Below are 15,189 nucleotides of genomic sequence, written 5' to 3' on the forward strand. Positions count from 1 at the left end.
TGCACAGCAAAAGAAATCATCAATAAAATGAAAAAGGAACCTACTGAATGGGAGAAAATATTTGCAAATACATATTTGATATGCTAAGTCACTTCAGTCGTTTCCGACTCTGTGCGACCCCATAGACGGCAGCCCACCAGGCTCCCCCGTCCCTGGGATTCTCCAGGCAAGAACACTGGAGTGGGCTGCCATTTCCTTCTCCAATGCATGAAAGTGAAAAGTGAAAGTGAAGTCACTCAGTCGTGTCCGACTCTTAGCGACCCCATGGATTGCAGCCTAACAGGCTCCTCCATCCATGGGATTTTCCAAGCAAGAGTTCTGGAGTGGGGTGCCATTGCCTTCTCCGACATATTTGATAAGGTGCCAATATCCAAAATATATAAAAAGCTCAAACAACTCAACAACAACAACAACAACTCCAAACACTCAGATTACAAAATGGGCAAAGAATTTGAGTAGCTATTTTATACAGATGGCCAAGAGGTACATGACAAGATACTTAACCTCATTAATCATCAGAGAAATGCAAATAAAAAACATTGAGATATACTGCATACCCATCAGCATTATTATTATCAAAAAGACTAGAAATAACACATGTAGGTGAGAAAGTGGAGAAAGGAATCTCTAGTGTGGTGTTGGTAGAAATGTAATTTAGTGCACACTATGGAAAACAGTATGGAGGTTCCTCAAAAAGTTAAAATTAGAACTACCATATGATCTATTCAATTCCATTTCTGGGCATTTATCTGAAAAAAGTGAAAACACTAACTCTAAAATATATATGAACTACTTACTATGTTCACTGCAGTATCTACAATATTCAAGCTATGGAAACATCTAAATATCTATCAATAAATAAATGGATAAAGAAATTGTGATATATATGACAGAATATTATTCAGCAAGAAAAAATGAAATATTGCCTTTAATGAAACATGGGCGGCATCATGTTAAGTGAAAGAGGTCAGACAAAGACAAATACCATATGATATCTCTCGTAAGTGGAATCTAGATACATATGTGTGTGTGTGCATGTGTGTATTTCCAAGCTCACAGATATCAAGAATAAAACCATCAGTATAGATCACATCACAACACTACAGAAGAATCTAATCTCCTGCAACAGTGCTTCTCAAACCTGAATATGAAAGAAATTACCTGGGGATCTTGTTAAAATGGAGAGTCTAATTCAGTATCTAGGGCAGGGCCTGAGATTCTGCATTTATAATAAGCCTCTTAGATGGTACCAATGCAGCTGGTTCAAGAACAATGCTATTGGGGGTCATGAACAAGCTTTAAGGAGTTCTGGAATCACATAATATCACATACGACATTTTCTATGAATATGCATATGTGGATTAGTTTCTAAGAAAAGGACCTACGTACAGTTCTTACCATCTTCTCAGGAGCAGGGGTGCAAGCAGGAGAAGGGGAAAGGTAGACAGTAGAAAGTCTCTACCTTTTGTGGGAGAGTGGAAAAGACAAAAATCAGTTTCACAGCTAACTGAAAAAAAACCCATCATATTATAAACAGGAAAGATGATTTGTAAAGGCAACTATTTTACATACGTATGACCAGACAATTATAACTTTTAAGACTAAGCTGAGGAATTAGACATTTCTATATTATAAACAACTATACTGTAGAAAGTTACAAGTGAGAAGACTAAATTGAAGAATCTTTAAATTCTAGAATAAAAAGACAAAGATAAAAAACTAAAGGACAAAAAAGAAAGCCAGGACACACACAGAAAATATTTTTGAGAGCACATTACTTATAACTTTAAGGCAAATATGGAAATAGAGTTGAAATTATAATATTCTAGGAAAATATGACCTAGTATTTTTAACAAAATTGACTTAAAGAGGTAGAAACTGAAAAAATATATTCTCCAGAAGTACCATGCCCTTATAGTTGCAGAGTACAGTTCTAAAAAGAACTTATAAAAAAAAAATAACTTCTATTATTTAAAATTCTGTTGTAGCTAGCCCCCTACTTAGGTCAGGGAAACAAAAGACTAATTTTTTTAAAAAGTAAACAAAATAAATAAAAAGTGGGAATAAATTATGTATCTTATTTTGAATTCTCTGTAACATACCCACATACTTCAATCAAATCAAGCACTCGGTTCCTTGTTGTAACGCAGTGGGAAAAGTAATGTGGAGCTGAATCCACTTCAGACTGAATTTATGCAATTTTACCTACACTCACTCACATTTTTCACATGGCCTCTAAATACAACCATTTCATCTGGTGCTCAAAAAACTTCTTTACCAGTGCCAGAGAGAAAACTGGATGTTTTGCACTTAAGGAAAGTATGCTATTCAGCACCGAATATTGTAAAACATGTATAGTATACCTGAAGATGATTTCAGGGAGTTTTAAAAGACCTGCACTTTAGACTTACTCACTGACATTAGAACCTAAAGTTTGTGCGGTGATTCTACTAGAGCAGCACAAACAGTAGGCTCTCATTCCATCTTCCACCCTCGGTACCAGCGTGGATACTCTTATAAACATGTGAGGGACACAAGGTCATGGCTTACACAGTTCTTTGGCTATTACCTTTTGAGCAAATAAGTCTGGTCTTAAAGTATAATCATCCCCAACAGACTAGAAGTGCCCCTCTGGCAGAACACAGTGGTCCTATCCCTGGATTTGAGCTCAGTCTTCATTCAGCATCTCCATTTTACTCCACAGACCCCCACCTTCAGGTGGAATTCTTCTTTTTGTGGAACCAGTCCATCTCCACCGAAGTATCTTACTTGCTTCTTTGGTCATAAGGCTCATTCATAAGAAGGGGCTGACCTCTCACAGGCTCATCTCTATTATCTCGCTTAGTGAAACAAAAGTCTATCTGCACTAGGAATGAAAACATTTCTCCTGTCAGCAGAACACGGTTGTTCATTTTTGCTTTCTTATTGTAACTGTAGCTATACAGGTCGTAAACTCTTACTCTTCCTTCCTAATTGCAACTGAAACACCACACTGTTCCTGACAGCTGAAATCAATTTTAAAAGGTGTACTCTGTTATAAGTGGGTCTAAAAGAATAGATTAACAGATGTGAAAAAATGAAAAATGGCCAGAGGAGAGAGAAAGTCAGCTTACAGGAGAAAGAAAAGGGGTGGAGGGAGTTAGAAAGTTGGCAGTAACTATAAACTGAGTTCATAGATAAAAACACAAAGCCTTAAAAAATTAGTAAATGTATTCCAGCAGATTAAAAGATAATATACCATTACCAACTTGTCCTGGTCTATCTCATAAATGCAAAAGGAGTTCAACATTGAACTACTTGAACCTCAGTAGTTCACATGAATGTAATTTACTCCATTCATGGATAAACAAATTCATTTATTCAACAAGTACTGTCCTGTATTGTTAGGTATAATTTCTGGTCCTTATAAATAACTTAAGATCATTTCAGAAATAACAACTCTTAAGTGCCAAAATTAAATGTCTATTCCCAGAAACTTATTTTATATAGGAACTCATGTAGTAGCTCCAAGTTGATTAAGAGTTTATCAAAAACCTATAGCAAACATCACACTTAACGTTTTGGAAAAAAGGTGGGGGATGGGAACCATTAACACTAAAGACTGAACAGATCTCAACCACAGAGTAAGGATCTTCTTTGCATCCTGATTCAAACGGTTTCTGAAACTTTATGTTTATATTATAACTAGAGCAATCTACATATATGGCTAGACATGTGTGTGCATGCTCAATTGCTTCAGTCATGTCTGACTCTTTGTGACACTATGGACTATATCCTGCTAGGCTCCTCTGTCCATGAAGATTCTCCAGGCAAGAATACTGGAGTGGGTTGCTATTACCTCCTCCAGGGGATCCTCCCAACCCAGGGATCAAACCAAGTCTCTTATGACTCCTAAACTGTCAGGCAGGTTCTTTACCACTAGCACCACCTGGGAAGACCATATCGCTAGACATGTACTGACAGGAACTGTGAACTTTTTAATTAGTTAGTAGTATTGGGCCTAAGATTTTCACTGAATTTTGTTTTTGGGAGCCTCCACATCTTAGATACATACTGAAATATTATTAAGACTAGATATTTGGGATCTGCTTCGAAATCATTTGGGTTTAGGGAGTAGGTGGAGGAGGGCATAAAACAAGACTGGCCATATAATGATCATTTGTTGAAGCTGGATGTTGGGTATATCAGGTTAATTATACTAGTGCTCTACTTTTGAATACATATGAAATTTTTCAGAGTTTCAAAATTGTTTTTAATTATCAAACACAATGGGGGAAAAATCAAACAAAAACTAAATGCAAACACTAAAGAGAATCTACCTTACCAGAAAATCTTCTATGGATATTATTATATAGCATTACTCTATTTTTTAAGATATTAATAACTTTTATTTGAAATATACATACAAAAATGTACTAACTGCAAGTTTATAGTTCCATGAGTTATGATCTAAAAAACCTGCATCTGTGTAAACCACCATATAGGTCAAGAAATAAATTTAGGCAGCACCCCAGAAGCTTCCTTGGTACCCATCTCAATCACTACCCACCTCTGCCCAACTCCAAGAGGCAACTACTCTCCTACATTAGTCTAACTTCTAACATTGCAATCATACAGGAGCCATAATCGTGTGTTTACCTTCTTTTAATCAACATGTGAAATTAACCCACCCTACCTGCAGCAGTGATTTGGTTCTTTTCCTTCTTTTTAAAACTTTGTTTTTTTCTACTTGTTCTTGTAATGAGAGCAAGCTGTTCTCAAAGTGCAGTCAGTGGACTCTTGGAAATTTTCAAGACCCTTTCAGAGTTTAACAGAACACAGAGAGTTCACTAATTTGATTTCAGATTCCACATTGCAACTAAACTTTAAAAAGCTACTACTTCTCAAGTCTTGGTGCAGCATCAAAGAATATTCACATTTATCTGAAAAAGCTACTAAAATTCTTCTCACACAGTTATCTATGTGAAGCCAGCTATTCTTTCTATACCTCAAGCAAAACATGTCACAACAGACTGACTGCAGAGGCAGACATGAGAAATCAGCTGTCTTCTATTAAGCCAGACATTACAGTGATTTGCAAAAATGTATAGCAACGCCATTCTTCTTATTTAACTTTTTTAGGGGAAATTTTAGTTGTCATTTTACATATTTTTAAATTGTATGCCACTTAAGGTCACACGTAATGGGGTTTCTTTTTCAACTTTATCATATTATTTAAAAACATCTATTTCTGTCATATAAAAATATTCTTTGAGTCCTCAGTAATTGTGGAGCCCTCAGGTGGGATGGAGAACTTCCCTGGTGGCGCAGACGGTAAAATGTCTGCCTACAATGTGGGAGATCTGGGTTCGATCCCTGGGTTGGGAAGATACTCTGGAGAAGGAAATGGCAATCTACTCCAGTATTCTTGCCTGGAAAATCCCACGGATGGGAGCCTGGTAAGCTATAGTCCGTTGGGTCGCAAAGAGTCGGACACGACTGAGCGACTTTACTTACAGGTGGGAGTGGGAGCCAAGAGCAGCAGCAGCAGGGACATCTCCCCTGCCCACCCCATGTTAAAAAATAAAATAATTGTGGAGCCCCAAGTCCGAAAAGTTGAAACTGCTGGTGTACAGTTTTCCCTTATGTGAATATTCTGCATACCATAATTTATTCATCCATTCTATTGCTGATGGACATATGGGCTGTTTCTAGTCTGGAATTAAAACAAGTAAGGATGCTATGAATATCCTCGAACATGTCTTCTGATGCACGTGACATCCTTGAATCTGAGTTTATATCAGGAGCAGAACTGCTGGATCACAGGGCTTGTTTATAATAGATACTGTTTTCAAAGTGGCTATTAAGCATTTGAATGTGGTTAATCTAATTGAGATGAACTATAAGAATAAAATTTACACTAGATTGTAAAGACTTAGTATGAAAAACATAATGCAGAATATCTCATTAATAATTTTATATCAATTACACATCAAAATATTTTAGATCTATTAAATAAATTATTAACATTGATCTCCTTTTTTTTTTTTAATGTTGATACTAGAAAGTTTAAAACCATGTGTATGACTTACACTTGAAGCTCACATGATACATCTGTTAGGCAGTGCTGCTCCAGGGGGAAATACAGAGAAGTAAAACAGGAAAATACCAAATTTGCATATATTAAGAACAATCTGAGAAGCTTAGGTAACGGGCACCTAGTTTGGAGCAACCAGGAGAGATCTCCCAAAGGAGATAACACCAAAAAGCAAGCCGAAGGATAGCAGTAGTCCGTGTAGAGAAGAAAGTGGTGGAGGAAGGCGGATAAAACCAGGCAAAGAGCAGTGTGTGCAAAGGCCAGGAGACAGAGACCTGCGTTCAGTGAGTGCTTAGTATAGCGCAGCAGCAACACCGTGGTGGGGAGGGGCATGGTGGAGGAAGCGACAGGAGACAACAAAGGGAGAATCTGCTGGGTTCTGAAGGGCCTAGTGATGCTCCTATTTTAAGAAAAGGGAACTACTAGTAGGTTTTAAGCAAGAAAGTTATGTAATCATATCCTCACTTTAGAAGAGTCCCTCTTTTTGTGAATAGCACAACTATTCACAATATACCTTCTTGCAGTGGCTGCTCTGTGTGATATGAGTGAATCAGGATAAGACTCAAGACTAGCTGGGACTGTTACAATAACGGAGATTAAAGGATAACGGGTCTCTATGTGAAGAGAACAGCAGTAAAGAGATGTGAACCTTAGGCAAAATCACTGTTCTCAAAGCTTCAGTTTCTTCTAATCATACCCACCTCAGAGTTATTTTGAGTATTTAAACGAGGCATCTTTTTGCAAAGGACTTCTGTATTCTAACTCTCTGTAAAAGGTTTTGGTGTCATTGGAACAGGCAATAAATCCAAGAACCTGAATTCTATTTCAGAATATGCCAGACAAAAAGATTCATGTCTTCTCCAACTTACTAAAACCTAAAAGATAGCTTAACAATCAATGAATTAAGTCAGCTAATTACATTTGAATGGTACATTCCAACTATGACACATCCCACTGTGCTCCATTTAACATGAAAAGATTAGCACCACTTCCCAGCTCTAAAAACTGAAATGGAAGTGTATTCAAGGTAAGTATCAAGTTACTTTTACGCAGTGGTGAAAACATGAATGCACAACAATATCATGTCTTTACCAAAGTAATACTAGCAGGGAAATGAGTTATCAAATATTCAAGAAGAAGAAAACTATTTGGTCTCAGTTATCAAATATTCAAGAACTAACAAACTATTCAGTAGGTTTCATTTATTTTGAAGCTGTGGAACCTTCTAAAGTTATATCTTCTGTAAATAAACTATTCAGTCTAGGGAGGGGAAGGTAAAAGGTAATTTTATTTTTCCAAAAACTCTTAAGTTATCTGATCCACCAATGTATTCTTGACTCTCCTAAGATGAACAACAATCTTTAATTGATCACTTAGTAGAAAGCGTTAAACTTGGGCAAAAAGACCTTGAAATCTAACATTTGTTCTGCCCTTTATTTTCTGCCTGAAACACTTTTAAAACACTGTAGGAAGTTTTGTTCTGTACTTACTTCATCAACAAAAGTGACACTCCTTAGAACTGAGTTCTCCAGAGAAGACTTCTTAAGCCTCTCCCCTTAACTTTAATCTAAGCCCACTCCCAGGGTCTGTGTTGCACAACTATTCACAATATACCTTCTTGCAGTGGATGTTTTTAGCCTTCTCTTTTCTAGATTAAAAAACAGAAACTTAACTTCCTACGGTCTACACTGATTTACTGAATTATGGAAACAGAAATGACCCTCAACCTCTCAGCTCTTTTTTTCACTCTCACCGGATGATTTCATATTCTGTTAATTCTCCATCATCCTACCTCCAAACCTATGGACCTCTTCCCTCTTTCGGCAAGAGAGAAAGTACCCCTTTCTTCCCTATCAAAAGGCAATCCATACTCTTCCTTCTATCCACCGCTACCACCTCAGTCCAAGCTCCTGTGTCTCTCAGCCAAAACCTATCATCCTTCCTCTGCCCTTGCCTACTTCTCAACAATTCACACAGTGGCAAAAGCAACTGCTTCAAAACATAAATCACATTATGTCACTTAAACTGTGTCAATAAGTTACACTTAAAACAAGCCCAAACTCTCTATGTTGGTTTCCAACACCCTGAGCTCTGGCCTGAGAATCTAGACTCACCTCATCACTCTTACGACCACCGTGTTCCAGCTACTGATTTTGTTTCTTTACCTGAAACACACCAGCTCTTGCACAGCTCTTCCACATCAGCTCTTTTCCAGGTCTGGATCTTTCATGGGTTGTTTCCCTGTGCAAAGCTCTCCTATCCCAATCATAACATGGTTAGCTATCCTTCATGTCTCCTGTTCTCTACAATGAAGCCTTCCTCTAACTGCTCTGTGTCTGTTATTCACTGTCTCTGACCCCTGTTTGCTTTTGTTGAAGAGCACACAAGTTATTCACTAGACTATAAGCTCCACGAGGGCAGAAACGACGTTCACCAGGTTGTCATGTCTTACCTACTGCAAGTAAGTACTCCACGAATATTTGCTAAATGAATGAGTGAAGAGACAGACAGGATTAAGCTTCAGTCTCGGACCTATTGTTTCCTAGTCGTATGAGCTTAGACAAGGCACAACTTCTCTGAGATTCTACTAAAAAAAAAAGAAATAATACCTTGTAGGATTTCTAAATGAGACCTAAGGAAGATTAACGGGCATTGAATGAAGACCAAGCACAGTATCTGAACTTAATTTAGTAGATGTTAGTTTCCTTCCCTTCCTTCTATAGTTTAGAGAATAAGAACTCCCTAAGCTAATTCTGTATTGAAACTAAAGAGACAGACAGACAGACAATCGATCTACATATACATCTACCGTTGCACCTACTTAAAAAGACTAATGACATGCATTTGAACAGACAGACCGGTAACTTGTATTTGTAGGATCTAGTCTTGCGCCTTAGAAAATGAGGATTAAGTGGGATACATCTTACTCACCCCTGTCACAAAGGGCAGGGTGGGGTGAGGAGAAAATGAAGAGAAATTAAGAAACTGGAAGGAAAAGTAATCTGAGAAATTGGAAATTATTGATTCAACCTCAACTCCTAAGCTTAGAACAACCTTCAATTACCTATAAAGACCTGCAGCTGGAACAGGATTAGAACTCATTCTAAAATAAAACATTTTCTATCTAAATCTACATAAATCTTGTCTATATTAAATGTATCTTTACCTTTCATTTCCTTTTTACCTTTCATTCTTTTAACTGTAATTTCACTGATATGACAAAAGAATAAACAACAAAGAAACCCCAAATATAAAAATGCTTCAGAGAAACAAAAACAGTATTAAGCAATTAATTTAGTTTTAGTCAACATTTTATGTAATCAAGCTTGACTTTCTTAGAAGTAACTGGAATCCAGTTTAGATTTTTTTTATTATATTCTAGTTATTTCTACAATCTTTCTAAAATTGGAACTTCTCATCTATCCTTAAACTGGAAATTTATAAAATGCTGCAGAAAGTTTCATAAAATTCACTGGGAAAGACTCACCCATTGGACATAAACTGCAAGATATGTTATGTTCCCACAACATCTAGAACAGCAGTGCGTACAGAAAGAACTTTTGACTACAATGAGCTGAAAATCAGTTTAAAGATAACGTTTTGTCACAAGTCAGTCAGTATACGTCAGGAAGAGTTCTCACTGCTCTCAAAGGTTCTAGGAGCAAGTAACTGAAGACTTAACCACCTACAACTCTTCAAGGCTACCGTAAAATGATATACAAATACAACAAACACTTTAAGTTACATTTTAAGGCTTCTCATAGGGCAGAATTTTACAAACTAAGAATTGTATTCTATAAGTGGGTCCAAGCCAGTAAATGAGGAAAGGAAGCAGGACAGAAGGGAGGTGGAATAGACTAGAAAACATCAGCGAGAATCTCAGGTGGTACCAACAAGTATTATTTCACGCACTTTGTTTTGTTCTGGGAGTAATAAAAAAATGCAATATTTTAGGTATTTTATGGTTTTATTTTTATTTTAGGTTTGAGTAGGGGGAAAAAAAGATTAGAAAAAATTGATCTGGGAGACAAAGAGAAGTGGAAAAGGAAAGTAATGGAACTGCCACAGTTACCAAATTATGGCTAGATTGTATTGACCAGGAGACAGTCAGAGAAACCTCCATGCATTCTAACAGTCAGATGTCCCCATGTGAGATATGGAGAAAACACCTTCTCCCCTTACAGGCAGCCTAACAGAGTAAAAAGCCGACTCACTGGAAAAGACTGAAGCTGGGAAAGATAGAAAGCAGAAGAAGAGGGAGACAGAGGATTAGACGGTTGGATGGCATACCAATTCAATGCACATGAGTTTGAGCAAATCTGGGAGATAGTAAAGGACAGGGAAGCCTGGGATGCTGCAGTCCGTGGGGCTGCAAAGAGTTGGACACGACTGAGCGACTGAACAACACAGTGCCCAGCAAAGCTCACAGCTGCCCTCATTAACTGTTCTTATTCCTACAAACTTCCAACGGCAGAGGTCAACCTTTACCTTCTCCTGCCAGGAACATTCAGTGCAGTTAAGATATAGCAGCTCGTGAAGATAATTATCGGTCTTTGAACAACTACTCCTATAAAACATTAACTGTATTCCATATCATAATCAAGAGTTTCAAATGAGGTGTGGGCATTCAGAAAAGTAACTTGGAAGGGAGACAGTCATATACTATTCCACTAAAACAGTCACATTTAATAGTTACAGGGTCCATGAAATTGGTCATGTGAAGAGACTAAACACCAAAATACAGATAATTTTTTAAGGCATTTGAAATGTTTCAAAGATTCATGGCACAACCTGGAGCCATTTACGACTACATTTTAATAGACAAGAAAGAGTCACTCTGTGAAGAGCTAGTATTGGAACTGCCCCAATAGCCAATCCACCTGTATTCCACCCCCGCCCCTCCCAACACACTGGGTCTAAGTTAAGCGTTACTCCAAATATTCAGTTGCATTAACAGAGATTTCTCATTATTTTTGAAGCCACTTTTTGGAAAACACATGTTTTGATGTAGACAAGGGACAGCTCCATAAACTACAGGGTGTATTTGTTCCATAGGCTCAGAACAGGTACTTCTCAGGATGCATCCACTACTCGTCACAATGACTGGACACACAAATAAAACCTCACTACTATATGAACGCACACCCCCTCCCACGCTACTGTTTCAGCTTTTTTCCTCTAATACAAATCCACAGGGGACTGAAGAGACAGAAGAGGACAAAAAGTGTAGCAATAAAGAGATTTTCCCCAACTGCAATGAAGGAGTGAAGGGCTCCTTTAATCTCTGCTCATAGTTTAATGTTCCGCCTGGCTCACTACCTCCTTTTTCTTTATACTTTGAAACTTGCTGTGTAGCTTGGTATATCAACCCTTCGCATAATCACTCGCTAGTTTTATAATCTGATGCCACATTGTTGGAAAAAGGAGCTTCAGTCTTTGCCTACTAACAATTTCTCACTAAACACAAATTCCCCAAACATAAATATCTGATAAGCACCTACTATAAAGTCATTCTTGTGCACCAAGACAAAATTATGGGGTTCACAGCCTCTTATCCCTAGAGGCCAAAAGACTTTTAGTTCAAATACTAATGGCATAGCTTTTAATGAAAGCAGAGCTAAGAGAACCTGTTTGTTTATCCATTTTGATCAGACAACACTGCCTCAATTCTGATTACAGTAGAGGACAAAGCTGGACACTCTTAATCACATTAACGATGCCTCTCTCTTTCTTCTCTCTCCTGGACCATTACACCAAACCTAGTGCAGAACTACACCCACCTTCAGGCTAGAAGAAACACATAATAGCTTATTGATCTCTGGTGTAGACCCAAACCCACAAGTCACCAGGCAAGTAGGGATCACAGCCACTTGATGCAACTAACAATCAAAAGTTTTGCACTGGGTTTTCTGGTCACAAATAAGCACACCATTGGCAATGACCACATCAAATGTGGACCAATTCCCCCCAAACAAAAATAATAATATATTAATCAGCTCAGGGAGCAGCAATGCATTGTGAACCGTACAGGAAAACTACAATTTCTTGGTTGTTAGTAAAGGTCCATTTCAGTTCACTAAATTCTTCATTTCCTGTAATTTCTCAGGTTTTTAAAAGTTACGGTCACATTCAATCCTATAGATAAGTGCTTTCAAAAGAGATAATGCTCCCTTGTAAATTACATGGGTGGAATTAAACGTTTGTGGCAATTTTTAGAAGTAAAATTTATCTAAGAATGGCAACTTTCAATTATTTCCCTCTGAAGAAATCAAACCACAACTGCCCAAAGTAAAGGTTAACGGTGTTCTCTGAAACAACGATTCGGTGTTTTTTAACTGAAGGAACTAAGAACAGTCAAGTCAGAAGTGGAACTCAAAGTCTATTAAGCAATGAATGTTCTTTCCAGTGAATTCCATGTAGCTCTAGTTCTGACCCTTGTGTAATACATAAAGCTTGGTCCTCGCTCATAGCCTCAGCCTTCTCTTAACCTCAAAGGCATATATACGTAATAATAACCCACCGACTGGAATAAAGCAACAGTGACAACATTAGCGGACAACGATAGATGAGACGACAAACGAACCGGGAGTCAGCACAGACATGTACGCCCCAAGAAGGAGAGACTGAGGAAGAGCTGGATGGAAACTATTTTCTGGCCTTCTCCCGCGCGTTGCTCCAGAGTAAGGGGCAGGATCTTGCATGCCCGGGGATCAGCAGAGCCTCGGCCCCCGAGGTGCAGGGATGGGAAGAAAATAGCGGGCTGCTTCACCAGCGAGTTAGGGAAGGCGGGGAGTCGGTGCGGTGGGAATTGCACTGCGGACAGAACTTCCTGGCCCCGGGAGGGTCGAGGGGGGCTGGACCGTCCCGGCCGGCGGCGGGGGGCGACCTCCCTTTCTCTCTACCCCACACCGTACATCTTTGTCGTGTGTAGAGTGTGCAAGGGGCGACGAGTTCCCAAGGAGCCGGCCGCCGGGGCCCTCCAGCCCGGATCGGGAAGTCTGCCCGCCACCCTCGAGCTTCTCGGGGGGTTGGGGGGCTCCCCCCAGCTCCGGGGACGCGCAAGCCGCTCTGCAACACCCCCGAGGGTCTGGAGGCGGACGAGCCGACCCACAGCATCTCCGTGTCGGGGGGGGGGACACCTCTCCCGCTGCATCCACCCCTCGCCGGGTCTTTTGTCCCGTCGGCAGCCGGGTTCTCTAGCCGGCTCCTCGGAGAGCCCCTGTCCTGGAGGCCTCGGGGCTCCGGGTCGCCCTAGCTTTTTTTTTGTCAGAGGGGTTGAGGGGGGAGCGGAAACGCGGACACTTACCGTACACCCCGGCGAGGAAAAGCAAGACCAGCGCAGACCTCCACCGCGGAGACTCTTTTGTGTTCCAGCGACGGGCCATAACCACGGCAGATGGAGGGAGCGAGGAGGAGGAGGAGGAGGAGGAGGAGCCGGGGCCAGAAGCCGCCGCCGCCGCCACCGCCGCCGAGCCCCCGGCGGCTCCCTGCGCTCTCCGCGGCGGCGGGAGGGGGAGGGGCCGGGCCGCCGCCGCCCGCGCTCGCTCCCTCCCTCCGGCCCCCTCCTCAGCAGCTCGCCGGCTCCCCCCGCCCCACCTTCCCGGGGTCCGCGCGAGAGCCCTCCGCCTCCGCGGGACAGCCCTCCCGGGGGCAGGGGTAGCCGGCACCGGAGCGAGGCGAGGCGAGGCGAGGCGAGCGGGCGGCAGACGCGCGACTCCGGCCTCGCCTCACGCCGCACAGGCTGGCCCGCGCCCGCCGCCACCCGCCAGACAGCGCGAGCCGGCACCCGCGCCCATCCGTGCGATCGGCGATCCCCTGGCCCGCCTGCCTTGGTCCCCGCCCCTCTCCCCCCGCCGGACTTTCTCCGTCTCCAGGGCCGCGTTCCCCGCGACGGGAGCCGGAGGAGCAAGGCAGCGCCAATCGATGAGTGAGCGCGAGAACGCCGGCCGCCGGGTTCCCCCGGCTGGGGGGAAGGAGTGGGGCTGAGGTGGTGGGGTTGCGGGGGGGCCGGCTTCGGAGCTCCGCCGCCGCCTGAGGCCTCCGGGCAGCTTCACGCGGGGTGGTGTGAGGGCGAGCTGGGAGGCGGGGGGTAGCCGCCTGAGCGAGGAGAGTGGGTGTCCCAGAAGCTGAGAACTTGCGAGTTGCTCTTCCCTACCCCTCCCTACCTCCACTTAATACCGGCGCGGAGCCCGGAGTAGGTGGGTGAAGGTTAGTGCGGGGACCCGGGCCGCCGGGTCGTTGTGGATGCTGCCGGGGACTTGGGGCCGGACGCCCACGCTCAAGGTGCCTGGGAATGAGCTGGGCAAGGCTGGAGTACCGAGCACTTCCAGACTGGTGTGGAAGCGGTGTGACCATCCCGCGGGGGAGTTGGAGCTGGGCCTGGGATGCTCAGCCTGAGCCGACCTTGGGGGCCGGCAAGTGGGAGAGGGGTTCACTAGGCAATCTGTCATTTCCCTGAGCATCTTCCCCCATCCCAACAAGTGTGACTGCATCACCGTAGCACTTTCCACATACATTTGTTGTGACTCTGGCACGTCAGACCTCCCGCCTTGTATTTTTCAAGTGTTTATCTACACGTCTTATCTCCCTTAGTAGATTATCACTGGCCTTTACACGCACTCTCCGGGCTGTTGAAGGAAGACCTACCATGCTCCGTGCTGTCCAATTGACATTGATTATCTCTTTTTAATCCCTAACAACCTTGTAAGATAAGTTTTATTATACATATTTTATAGATAAGAAAACGCGACTCAGGTTAAATTATCCAAAAGAGTGTAACAAACGAATGGTTTGAAACAGTATTTCTCATCCCTAATTCAAGGCTGCTTCCTCTCTGCTGCAACGTACTCTGTAGCACAATGCTTAGTGCATAGCAGGTAAATATTAAGATTTAAGATGAATTTCTTTGAAGGGATATTTAGTCTTTCTATCCCCTACCGTTTTGACCCCTTTTAGATTTTTTTTCCTGGAAATGGTATTCCAAACGGTGAGAAAATTTATTAACAATGCAAAACCCAGTAATAACAAATCTTGTATTATCTGGCAAAGCAAACACAATCTAGATCTCAAAAAATGTTTCTCGCACTCTTGTTGGAGAAAAAAGGAGCAGCTTC

The 15,189-nt window shown here is 41.8% G+C and overlaps 1 protein-coding gene across 2 annotated transcripts in view; it reads right to left on the reverse strand.

Moving 5' to 3' along the window:
* LRP12 (LDL receptor related protein 12) overlaps positions 1 to 13,625 on the reverse strand; it is a 91,089-nt gene extending 77,464 nt beyond the window's left edge. For both annotated transcript variants that reach the window (XM_006053902.4, XM_006053901.4), the window contains exon 1: positions 13,383 to 13,625. In XM_006053902.4, coding sequence (XP_006053964.1) covers positions 13,383 to 13,461 — 79 coding nt within the window. In that variant the 5' untranslated portion in view covers positions 13,462 to 13,625. The remainder of the gene's footprint in view (positions 1 to 13,382) is intronic.
* Positions 13,626 to 15,189: the final 1,564 nt, after the last annotated feature.

This window comes from Bubalus bubalis, chromosome 15, assembly GCF_019923935.1.
Source record: "Bubalus bubalis isolate 160015118507 breed Murrah chromosome 15, NDDB_SH_1, whole genome shotgun sequence".
NCBI lineage: Eukaryota > Metazoa > Chordata > Mammalia > Artiodactyla > Bovidae > Bubalus > Bubalus bubalis.